The sequence below is a fragment of the Oryza brachyantha genome, chromosome 4, assembly GCF_000231095.2.
Source record: "Oryza brachyantha chromosome 4, ObraRS2, whole genome shotgun sequence".
Lineage (NCBI taxonomy): Eukaryota > Viridiplantae > Streptophyta > Magnoliopsida > Poales > Poaceae > Oryza > Oryza brachyantha.
Window position 1 is genome coordinate 20,044,476 of NC_023166.2, and position 13,006 is coordinate 20,057,481.

Below are 13,006 nucleotides of genomic sequence, written 5' to 3' on the forward strand. Positions count from 1 at the left end.
TGTGACCCATATGTCCCACCGACAGGTGGGCCCATCATGGTGATGAAACAAGCGGCAGTGGAAAAGCCGCCTCGATAGAGGCGGCGATTTGGTTTGTATTGGTCACTGCAGGTGGGTCCCGTGCAGGCGAAGTACGGGGGGTGGTCCACCCGTCATAGGATGCGCCGCACGCATAAAGCGAGTGGAGTTAGCAGTTAGTTATCCCCCTTCCCGAAAATCGCCTCAGATTTTTCTGCTTCGGAATTCCTCTCTCCTCCTCTCCCATGGCGTCCCTCTTCGGGGCTCGCCGCCGGCGATCGCCGGAGGACGACGGCGAGGAGGACAGATCCGCGTCCGGGCGGGTCACCCGCCGCCGCCTTTCGCCGAAGCAGGGCGCGCTGTCGCTGGCCGGGGCGGAGGCGGAAGCGTCGGCGGCGGGGGCGGGGACGGAGAGTAGCCCCGGGTGGCTCTCCACCATAGTGTCCGGAGCGAGGAGGGTGATCTCCTCGGTGTTGTTCTCCTCGCCTGAGGAGGCGGCCTCGGGGGAGGAGGAGGAGGAGGACGACGAAGGAGGTAAAAAAGGCTTGTGTTTAGTGGAGTAGGCACGCTGTTCCTCTCCTCAGATATCTCCGTTTCTCACTCTCTCCTCGCTTGCTTCACTGAGCTCTCTAGTACGCTTTACTGTCTGAGTTGTGGCGGGGTGGTTATTTGCGCTGTTTCGTGCTAATTACGTCTCCGCTGCTTATCTAGGGTTTCGACTTGCTTGCTCTAACTGGAGTAGTAGCACCCGAATTCTGTTAATTCGAGGTCACTGGCTGAGAGAGTGTGTGCGCTGACGGTTATTTCCCTTGCTAGATTGTGGTAGGGTAAGAATTTTGCCACATTACGTGGAATTGGGGATAAGCTTGTACTCTAATTACACAGTCCAAGTGTTGTGGAATTGGAATATGAAGTTTACAATTTACAATATGGAGTGTGGTTTTGTTAAATTTTCTCTGCATTCAATTGATGCTTAATATTATCACACTTCCATTTGGTCCGTTTGCGAATATACCATCATTGATCCATTTATCTTTTGATAATGTCCCAAAAAATAGGATAGGAGGTGAAGAGACTTAAATTAGACTTACGGTTGGTTTTTAGAACCAACCTCATTTGGGAGCCGCATGCTACTTGCACAGAAATTGAGTTAAGATGACACGGTGGATGTTTTTGGAATCTAGAAAAAATCTGCTGTTTACTTATGCTGGATATGTTTGGAACGAAGAAGCAATCACCTCCACCTTTTTGCTCCTGCTTATGGTTATAAGCCAAAATTTGAATTTTTAACCTTAAATTTGGAGTTGATTTTGGGTTTTTTTCATTGTAGTTTATTTTCTAGCCTTGGATTTTAGCTTGCTAAGAACATGTATACAAAAGTTTTATTCATAAATTATTTTTAGTTTGCAAGTATGCCATTTGACTTTTTTTTTTCTGTAAAAGCCAAACAATCGCCCCCATTGCTGTTGATGCACTATGCCTTTCCTAAACTGTCGACTGACACAACTACATTGTGCTGCCCACTTTCAGATGAACTATTTTTTGGATGGTTTATGAGTGCTTTAATTTGAATTTTGAAATACCCGTGCAGATGAAATTGAAGACAATCGTGGAGCAATAGTTTCATATAGTGAGTCAAAGCTTGCCATTGAGGACATGGTTATGAAGGAGACATTCTCAAGGTAACCATACTGCTATTGTTCTTTATATCTGTGTAAGATGTTTTTTTTTCTGGACAGCCACTAAGGATTAAATTTAACTGTAAATAAATCTAGTTCATCTCTCATTGGCAAAACAATTTTTGATAGTGCAATCTTAGGTGCATATGGCCTAAGTTGGTGCTTGCATTATGGTACTATGAATTACACGGGTAAAGCTATTTAAAATTTGAACTGGAGAATTAAAGGCATGATATTTTTCAACTGGTTAGGACTAGGAAATCTTACTCTCCAAAGTACTAAGCAATTAAGCATGCAAGTAAGCCTGAAGTGTGTACTATCTGTTGACAAGATATTGAGAATTTCATGTATGGTATATTGATTCATATTTTTTTTTTGTTTTCTTAAATAAACTTAGAACATATTACTTTCTTTCTCAATTATCAGTGTTTATTTTTACAGGGATGAATGTGATAAAATGGTAAAGCTCATACAGTCACGAGTTACAGATTCTGCACTCCCTGAAGCATGTGAGTATGGGACTCCTAAAGAAATTCCAACTAGGAATGCTGTCATTGGCAATGATTTCACCGGAGCTTGGCGTTCCTTGAGTCGCCATAAGAATTGCACTGAATCAGTTCCATTCTCTAGTATTGGATCTGGTAGCTTTTCTCCTGGTTCGCCTCTCCATGCATCGCCTGAGCTACTGAGTGCAGCAGTTATGGAAGCAAAGAAATGGCTAGAAGATAAAAGGCAGGGATTAGGTTCAAAGCCTGAAGACCATGGACCTTGCACATTAAACACTGATATGCTTAACTCTGTTAGTATTAATGTGTTTTTCATTCTGATCTTTTTAGCCATCAATCTTATGTGCCTGTCACAACAAAGTGCTTATTTGGTTCCTCCCTTTGTTGACTTACCCTTATGAGTTGTCATTTTTGCAGGGGTTTGAATCTGGTATGGGTTCTCCAGTTGATTTAGCGAAATCATACATGCAGTCATTGCCTCCTTGGCAATCTCCATTCTTAGGTAGTCAGAAGTTTAAGACACCACCCTCCGCTGGGTTACATATTTATGATGATGCAGGGAAGTTTAAGTATTCTCTCCCATCATCAAAGGTAATGCAAAAGATAAAAACCATCTGCAATTTAATTCTAGGTCGTTGGTGTAAATGTGGGAACACCTGATTATGTTTCATTATATATTGATTTATGCTTAGTTCCAGATAATGTCATTTACTTGGATTTCATTTTTTTAGATATTCTGTGCTCCTTTAGATGTTTAGGAAATACAGAAAATACTACTACGTTAGTTGTCTCGACCCTCGAGTCATATTCTGGAACCTTGAGCAAGGATGCGAGATATCAAGAAAGTGCTACTGGTCATGTATCACTACATACTGTGGATTTTTATAAAATTTCAGCACAGATTAAAATTGACTCTAGTTAGTGAAAAACCATGATAGTTTGACAGGGATTACATGGCTGCGCCCTGCAGGCTTTCCTTTTATCATTTACTACCTCACATGTACTGCTATGTCAACTAGAAATCCATTTTCACTTCATAATTATATGTTTTACCTTTTAAAGGTCACCACCAAGGAAGACTATCTTTCCACTTTTTGGGAAAATTTGGAGGAATCTCGTAGGTCTCGCTTGGGATCATCCGGAAGTTCTCCAGATGCTTCTAAAACCAGGCAGTATTGTTCTACTTCCAGATTGTTTGAGAATGATGCATCTATATTCTCACCAGGTACTTATAAGAAATTCGATGAACCAGAGGAAAACAATAAAGGTGACACTAATCTACTCACCTGAACTTTCCTTGGCATGGGTGATGGGTATTCAGGTTTTTTGGCTATGGAAAATTAATTTGTTTCATGTATTTTAGGTTCTGATAAAGTTGCAGAAGCAGAACCGGCTAATGGGCACTCTTCACCTATTACACCGAGTAAAGACAAAAATGATGTGAGTCATGGTAGTTTATGTATTCACAACATATTGCTTCCGTTGTATGTTTTGTGTAAAATTCCTTCCACTTTCATCATTTTGTGATGTAAACCTGTTTGGTTGCCTGTCACAATGACGGATATTTAAAATCTGAAGAGTTATATCTATGAAAGTAATTTAGATGTATTGGAAATTCTTATATGTTTATAAATACAACTTCAATTTTTTTCTCTATGGTATGTTTTACGAACCGCAATTATCATCTCTTTATTTACTGGTGCATTTTTCAAACTTTAAGGTGGTTGTTGATCCTGTGGACCCTGCAAAAGATGTCGAGAATGTTGTCAATGAAGGCAATGCTGCATCCAAAGTTCATATAGGTAGACTATCTCCTTCATGTCTGTTTGTGTTCTTCGATGATAAATTACTCCTTCCGTTTCACAATATAAGACTTTCTAGCCTTGCCTAGATTCATATGGATGCTAATGAATCTAGACATATATACAAATTATATACATTCATCAATTGATGAATTTATGCAAGGCTAGAAAGTCTTACAATGTGAAATGGAGGTAGTATATTGTTATTATCTATTTTTCTGTATATTAATTGCCCAAAATTTGTGTGTGCATGGGGGTGGTGTTTATGTTGCAGAGGAGATATCACAGGGCAACCATATTTCTTCCACAAGGTCAGCTTTTGCTTTGAAAAAAACTTACATTTGCTGCTCTTGTAACATCTATTTGTAAGCTTTGTGATTACATCATCATTACAAAGTGCTATCAGCATGTGCTGCATGACAATCTTGTTGGAGATAAGGAATGACTCTAATGAAATCAATCCTCTAAACTACCATATACTCAATTCTTAACCTCCGTGTGGTCTGAATCTCCCCCCTTTTCTTTTGGTCCTGTGGAGATATTTTCTACATGTTCATCTTGTCATTAAACACATGGTAATTTAAGTATCTTTTTCTTAAATGTGAACAGCTCAGTTTTCTTAGTGGCAATTTATTTAGAAAACTGTTTTGCAAGAGTTAATCTCCGCAATGGTGCATGATTCTAATAATCTCTTATGCTTACAAGTTCATTACCAGTATGTTTTTTCATCACCTTCTGACCTCCATTGTTCTTTATACCGAAAACTATTTTGCTTTTACAATGGTTGTTCACTGTCAAATTCTGATTTTTATGACATTCATGAGGATTTGATAGCATAACTTTAAAGTTGCCACAATTATTTTTCATTTAGCTTGTTTTCATGAATCTATCCTGAAATTGACACTGTCACCGTGTCTCTCAGTGTTACAAAGGATGCTGTTGAACATGATGGAGATGTTAAAGCTCCTGTTGCAGAACCGGAAATTCACGGGGAGTCAATAAACTCAGCTTCAGGTTTGTGTGGTTTCCCTTTTCTAGCATTAATTTTGCCATGGTTTGTGTGTTATTCCACTCATGTGCCTGTGCACTTTATCCTCTTTTGAATCTGCTTGATTTTTCTTGACTCCAAGCCTCCCGATAAAATATCTGTTGTTGCGATGATCTGATATAATTGGAGCTCTCTACCCTCATTACTCCTTTTTTGTTTGACACATGTTTGTTTGTTCCACTGCAAAAATCTTGTAACTTATAGACACCAAGCTGACATTTTATAATTTGATTTATCTACTTAAAATGGTCCCAGTCACATGGTCACATTTGGTTTTGTAACTCCAAGGTGTTGTCTCTAATAGTAGCTTATTTCTAATCAGTGATAACATTTTGTAAACCAGCTGTTGTGGGTATAATTTCTGATGCAATTAACTTTTGGTCATCACTTATCAATTAGGCAACATATGGCTTGCTCCTACCTAGGTAAAGAAGCTAATAACTTGTTTGGAATAAGGAAGACAAATATTCAAGAAAAGCAGTAAACAACAGTTTGGGAAGAGATTGGATTTTGTCAAATCACAGAAATCCTACCTAAATAAATAGGCTTGTCTGCAATTATGGTTGATTCTGATAAAAGAAAAACATAAAAGAATAAATTTTGGTTAGTACTTTAGTCAACTTCAATTGTACGAATGGTTGCTTCCCACAAAACTTGCTTCGGGTTTATGTGTCGCCAAAATCAACCACCCTCACCACATCTGCAACCAGAACTGCACCTGTTCTCACCACCACCAGAATCATCATCACCACAACCACAAAGAAACCAGAGGTTGCCATCTCTGTTGCTCCAGGCACACCGCCAGGGAGGTAAAAACAGAGGTTTGCAGCCAGCCAATCAGTTCGAGGAGCGCTGGAGGCCAGCTGGTTGGATAGAGGAGCGCTGGCAGTCCATTTTTCTACTCCCTCTCTCACCTTCTGTTCTTCCCATCCCTTTCTCCTGTTTTTTGAGTGGTTTGGGGATTTTTAAGCAGAGGCAAGAATGGAAACAGTGAGATCCCACAACTGCATTGCACGATGCACTTAGAGTCACCTCTTGGGATCTCCAGCAGTCCAGCTAGTATGTGTTATTTGATTTAGATGAGCTGATTCAGTGCTGTTTTGCTGGCCGTTGGGGCAAGGTGGAGCATAAGGCAAGTGCTGGTTTCTGCCGCTAATGCATTGCATCTCATGCATGCGGACTTCAGTGATCAGTACCAGGAAAGGTGAGCAGGCAACGGTGGGTCAACCCATGTTGGTCCATGAAATTGTGGGTTAACCCCCGTGGTATTTTAGCCCTACGTTTTGTGGGCTGGGCATATGCCGACCCATCCCATCTGCATCCCTACTCACAAACAACCCCCAGCAATCAGGCCCAAATGACACACGTAAGCATGCCTATGCTTTTCTGAAGCTCCAACCGATAAGCTTGATGATAATTACTATGGAGCACTGTAAATATGAATCAGTTTTGTTAAGCCCTTCTGCTCGTTTTTGTTAGTTGAAGACTTGAATGTCTCATCTGGTTCTATTGCTTGAGCTAAAGCAGAAACCATGCATATGATTCTTCTCTCTGATGCAATCTTAGTATCGATGATTTTTTCTCTAATTTGAATGTAGAATCTACTATGCATACTTATCATGGTCCTTTTTTTTTTGAAAATTTCTTCAGAGTTGAGAACAAGGGGTACAGGTCACCGCACCCGTGCAAGCTTAAATGGGTCTACCAAAAAAACTTCTGCCAATGGGTAACATGATGTGCAAAAACAATTTTCATTTTCCATGCAGATTTTTTTTTTGTTATTTTGGACTGATGTTTGCCGTTCATTGTTTCCTGGTACTGCAGTCTTCGGGATCAATCAAACGCCAACTCGGGGTTAGAATCTTCGGGCAATGATAATCCCAGTTACACCAACTCGAGCAGCGCTGTGCGTCCCACCAGTAATGACATTATCGATTCTACGACAGACGCAGCAGATGGTGATTCTATGGAGAACGGCACGAGATTGACTTCAAAAGAACCTGCGCAGGTAGACCCAAAACCACCCTATGTTAGGCGAGGACGGAAAAGGGTGGTTCGAGGCACAAGAGGAAGAGCAAAGTAGAAGCATCTGCTGCACCCGCATTGTTTGTATACCACTAATATTAACGGCCCAAACGGGGTGGTATGATAATGATACCTAGGTTAACTAGAGTTAGCATTGATCGGTGGATTTTATCGTGCACCCACACTTGTATCCATGTTGTATTGTTGTAGGCTTCATATTTGACTACGTTTCACGATCTGAATGTGATTACTAGGACTGGTAGATGCATTTCTCTCCTTTTCTTTTCAGTTTAAAACTTGTGGGTAGTTGTGCAGATGGAAGAACAAAAATGTTTGTTTGTATTTACTGTAGCAGCAAAAGGATAACCATGTAGGTGACTAGAGATGTACTCCTACTTCTGTTATCTGTATCATGATGATTCATGCAGCGGTGGATGCTGAGGATTCTCGCCATGTAACCAGTATTTCGTACTACTAGGGGTTTTCTGTTCATTGTTTGGTTCCATGGGCTCCTGCTTTGCTTGGATTTTTTTTGTTACTGCAATGCAATACTCCGGATGTTGTGCTCATTGAGCTGCTGCTACGCTTGCACTCTTTTTTGTAACTGTAACGTGTGGTTGAAGCACGACCAGCACCATCACTGGTACTGTTCGCCCATACTAAATGATCTCCTTAGATCTGTCTAACTGGTGACGCGAGCCATGTTGATATGAGAGATCCAGAGAAGCCTCACCTGTCGCGTTCGTTTGCTATCTTGTTTGTGTACATGGCCACTTGTTTCCATTCCCTCTGTTCATCATCCCCTGGACGTGTCGAAATGGAGCAGACGGTGGACACGACGGCTCGACCGGGTGTTGACACGAAGATGCGTCAGATCGTCACACCATAGTAGCAAGAAAGAAGCTACATGACGAGAGAGCTAGCCCTCAACCCCCAACTTCACATCATGAAACCAAATCTGGAGGCCTTATCCTAAAAGATTTTTGGTCCCCTTCCTGCTGTTGCATACGCATCTCGCGATCCACAGCGAGGGATCGATTACGATCTTGCAAATATATCCTTTCTTCCATCGACGTACGTAAAGCCTACTAATGGCCAATGCAATGTGCCTAACGAGATTGGCACGTACAGTAAGCTAAGCAGAGGGCTGGTCGACGACGATCTCTATGGAGCCGTAGAACGTGAGCTCCCGGATCATCTCCTCGATGTGCTCGTCGCCGTCGCCTGTCGCCTGATCAGCCTCGCCGCCGGCGTGTCCTCCTCCTGCCGCTGCGGCTGCAGCCTGCAGGGACGACGACGAGGAGGAGGAGCCCGTGGTGCAGCATTTCTCCAGCCTCGCGCGCAGGGTCGGGGAGAGGCAGCCGCCGTCGTGGGTGAGAGGGAAGTTGGTGCGCGCCGCGGGGCCGCCCATGAGCCTCGCCGCCTCGTCGTACGCCCTCGCCGCGTCCTCCGCCGTCTCGTACGTCCCCAGCCATATCCTCGTCTTCCTGCATATGCGAGCGAAGCAAACACGTCCAATTAATTCTCCATGTTGCTCAGGCATTGCATTGCATGGTAGCTAGCTAGCTAGTGTGGAGTATAGTAGTACGTACAGGAGAGGGTGGCGGATCTCGGAGACCCAGGAGCCCCAGTGGCGCTGCCTGACGCCTTTGTACCTCGCCATCTCTGCCACGATGCTGCTGCTCGATCGACCGACGACCCAACGATGGCAGGTACTAGGCCATCAGATGCTGCATCTGCAGGGTACGCTTATATACTACTGTGCCCAGAGGGCAGCAGGAGGGCTGCAAGAGATAGAGCTAGCTAGGATACACGGCCGGATGTGATAGATGCTACTGCCGCCTATGTCGCAAAATATAAGTATTTTATATTATTTAATATAGATTAGGGAGGTATCAACAGATTAAATTTTAGTCAATTCAATGATTAATTTTTAAAATTTAAATAAATTAAATTCTCTTTCTAAACATTTGTTTAATTTTGGATCATTGAAATGATTGAAATCATGAGAATCGGTGCATAAATAATTATATTATAATATAAATTTTAAATTGTAGAAATTGTTTTTATTTTGAAGCCGAGAAATTACCATGCTTTTCGACATAGTACACACCAACACCTTCACCATGTTAGACTCATCACCTTACATTATATCAAGAACGACGATTCTGGATTGCTGCTATTTATTTTTCAGGTAGATAGTATTGTAAAGGGGCACTGATCAATATCTATGTGCGTGTTTGGGACAAGGGGCTAAACTTTAGCCCCTTATCCCATCGAATGTTTGGACACTTATTATAAATAGTAAATGTAGACTATTAATAAAATCCATCCATAATCTTGGGCTAATTCACGAGACGAATCCATTGAGCCTAATTAATCCATGATTAGCCTATGTGATGTTACAGTAAACATGCTCTAATTATGGATTAATTAGGCTTAAAAAAATCGTCTCATGGATTACCACTCATTTATAAAATTAGTTTTTTTATTAGTGTATGTTTAATACTTCAAATTAATGTCCAAACATCCGATATGACATGGAGCTAAAAAGTTTAGCCTCATCTAAGCAACCGGTGCGTGCGTGCATGACAATTCGGTTAAACGGCCAGATGAGCGCGTGATGCATGGTCCGCGTGGATGGGTGGAGATAGGCACGTGTCGGCTGCAGTGGACGCCACGTTGCATGTGCAGCTATTAACATGTGTGTGGCAAAACTGGCAGGGAGTAGCTACCCAACATTCAGCAGTATTTTGAATAAAAAACTTTAAAATATACTACAGTGTAATTACATTGTAATTTATATTTAACTTTAGTACAGTAGCACATAGTCTATCTATCCGAAAGTGGGGATTAAATGTTTGGCTTCACTGTCACATTGCGGTAAAGGGTTATTGACACCATGAAATCTTTAGCAGTCTAGATTACCTTTTGTGGTGCTATATTGCCCCTATTTTCGTATGATCCAACCTAATTATCCTAGTACGCGTAAAGTGAGCTCTTTTTTACTATAAGTGCTATATGAAAAAATTATGTTTATCTAACCATTGTATCCTATTTTTTTTATTAAATACTAGCTAACTTTTAATTGGATAAGGTTTGATAGCTCCATTGTCCCATCCATTTATGACCCCTCCAAGACCCAATCTATCCCTTTCGCATTCTTTTATAATCTTCGTGCCACCATCAACACTACCTACATGATTTTGTCAGAGCCATCTTACGGTCCACTATGCTTCTCTAGTTGCTTCGTTATCAATTGTCCCCCATGTTGTCTTCCTAATTTTCACCGATTTGTTGCCACCAAATCTGTCACCACCTACTTAAAACCTCCCTTGTAGCATCATCTTTCCTTTTTCGAACGACTACCACTGACTATGTGAAAACCTCGGCTTTTCCTTCTCAAGTAAATCTCAGTTACCGTACATCACTTCCCATATCCACTGCCACTACCATATATACCACCACCATCCTCCATTTCCACAAGAAACCTCCCCCTAGTGTTTTCCCTTCTCAAGTGGTTATGCGCAGTTGCTAGGTCCATCGATCACCACTGGCTTTCCCTTCCTCAGAAAATCTTGAGCACGCACCACCGTCTTCCTCCTTCATCAGTACCTACCATTGTCAGATCCACGGCCATCGTCTTCTATTTCTCTTGGTAAATTTCTTTCCTATCTTTACCAATGCAATGCAACTAGATCTCGTCCTCACCATCTTTCACTTACTACCGAATTCTCTTGTGTTGTTCTTTCATCTTGAGTGGCTACAACTGCTAGGTCTGCGCTGCCGTCTTCCCTAACAAACCTTTAAGATATCACTGATGTCTCCCTCTTGGACAAATATACGCCGCTGGATCTACATAACCACTCGAACTTATTCCTCCTCCCCTCTCTCATGTTCTTTCATGGTGTAACTCAAAACCCAAGAACTTCCAATAATCCTCCTCACACTCTTAGTATGTCCTTGAAAGCATAATCTAGTATAGTTGCAATTGCAGAAGTGGAAGCGCTATCAATGTATGGATCTTTACACAGGTCTAATAGAGAGGATTTGTTGCCTGCAATTAATGAAGAGAAGTGGCGGATGCAGGTTAGTGATTTTCTCTTATAAAACCTATCATATACTGTAACAGATTTCAAGCTCACATGAATCCAACCGCTCTCACTCACATAAAAATTAAACCAAATAAACAACTTTCATTTTTTACTTGATCTATATATATTGAGCTCATAAAACAATCAATATCAATAGCATATTATAACTCAACCTTTCGTTACGAATCACGGGTAAATAAGCAGTGAGCATAACCTGTGACAGTGATCAAAATGGGAAACAAGTGTTGACCAAATGGGAGTGGAGTCAGGCTTCTACTAGTAGTATATAAACACTCCAGTTATCAGTGTTTGAGTGTACTTGCCGTTTCCGTAAAACCCTGTTATGGCTTAATCCGGCAACCCAAATTAATCACGGGAGTGAATGTCGTGGTACGGATACACAATCTTGTCCATGTCGCCGTACGTGGGACACGGCCTGATTGGCTGATTGGACGGACGGTCACGATCGATCGGCCATACGTGTCAGCCGGCCCGTGGCGCGCCATGGCCGGGCACTCCTTCACGTTGGTCTGGCCGACGGCCAGATCGCCGTCGCCGTCGCCGGAGTTGGTTCGAGAGGGTCAGGCAGGCAGGGGAACGTGGTGGCGCGCGGCAGCCCGTACCACGCCCGGCCGGCCAGGATGTGATGCATGCCCGGCTGCGATCTATCCATCGATGTCGAACTGTCACAAATCACAATCAATTTGGTGTGCTGTGCAGTGCATCGTCGTCGTCAGTATCATAATAGTGTCTACTCTCTTCGTCTCTTAAAAAAAAAATCGATAGTTTTCGTATCGAGTGTTTATTGGACCACTCACATATGTACTTAATTATCAGTGGCATTCACTGTATTATACGGAAATAGCAGTACGCAGGAGGAGGATACGAACCCTGGAGAGAAATTGGTGTTGAGGTGAGGTGAGGCCAGGGTGGACACGACACGACAGGACGACGTGGACGCCGCGTCGGAGAGGCTGCGGGGCGGCGGGCGAGACTCATATGGCGCTGTCGCTCAGGGGCGCTACGTGCCCACTCCTACCTTGCTTTCGTGGGGGTATCGACCAAACGCCGAGGATTCACCCGCCTACCTAGTGACATGCTCCATATAAGACGTGTATATATATTAGTGTTTATAATAACAACGTTGCAGCGATTTCTTCTCACTTCGTTAGGCTTTATGTTTCGTGAACGTCGTTACGTTTCTCCACTGCCATTCTAGCTATTATGTTTGATCTAAAGTACAGAAAAGATAGTATGCATAATATTTTCGTTTATAATAATGTTAATATAATGACAGAGCCTCCAAACCCCAATGTACGGTGGCTGTCTACGACCCCATATATAGTAGAGCCCGGTCATCGGTCGGTTGGACTGAAATTTCTTTCTCATCGTCATTTCTCTTATAAGATCGAGTCAATTGAGTCTGTCAGCTGGTCACCCTCTAGCCGTAGCATCCTCCTCTACTGCGTCAGGGCGTCTCCCACTTGTTGTGTAGCTAAACGGAAGCGGTTTCGCTGAAAATCTTTCGTGTGATTTTTCTTCTTCAGATGAGTGGTAAGGTTTTTGCTGATCGTTGGATAAGCACCGAGATTATTCGTGCTAATATCTACAAGCGCTACCGGTGCTATTATCAAGTTATTTACGTAATACTTACATACAATTACATGGTAATTCCATGATAATTATATCGTAATTTACGTTGTATTTATGCTTTAGTTATACCCGTGCAATTTTAGAAGAAAAAAAATTGGCCAGTTGATATAACACGATGTGAGGCTTCGCTGCGCGGCAGCTCATGCACTCGTCAACATCGCTCGCTCTTAATTACCGTCTG

General features: G+C 42.3%; 2 protein-coding genes across 2 annotated transcripts; one reads left to right on the forward strand and one right to left on the reverse strand.

Annotated features, from left to right (window-relative positions):
• Positions 1–202: 202 nt before the first annotated feature.
• LOC102716032 (protein KAKU4) lies at positions 203–7,618 on the forward strand. The gene is made up of 11 exons (XM_006652876.3): positions 203–552; positions 1,610–1,700; positions 2,139–2,496; positions 2,621–2,794; positions 3,266–3,470; positions 3,567–3,643; positions 3,924–4,005; positions 4,280–4,316; positions 4,928–5,019; positions 6,704–6,779; positions 6,878–7,618. The coding sequence occupies exons 1-11, from the start codon at positions 264–266 to the stop codon at positions 7,134–7,136; spliced, it is 1,740 nt and encodes a 579-aa protein (XP_006652939.1). The 5' UTR covers positions 203–263; the 3' UTR covers positions 7,137–7,618.
• A 330-nt stretch (positions 7,619–7,948) lies between these two features.
• LOC107304131 (ethylene-responsive transcription factor ERF003-like) lies at positions 7,949–8,873 on the reverse strand. Its single transcript, XM_040523073.1, has 2 exons — positions 8,671–8,873; positions 7,949–8,565 (listed from the first exon to the last, which is right to left on the reverse strand). The coding sequence occupies exons 1-2, from the start codon at positions 8,739–8,741 to the stop codon at positions 8,214–8,216; spliced, it is 423 nt and encodes a 140-aa protein (XP_040379007.1). The 5' UTR covers positions 8,742–8,873; the 3' UTR covers positions 7,949–8,213.
• Positions 8,874–13,006: the final 4,133 nt, after the last annotated feature.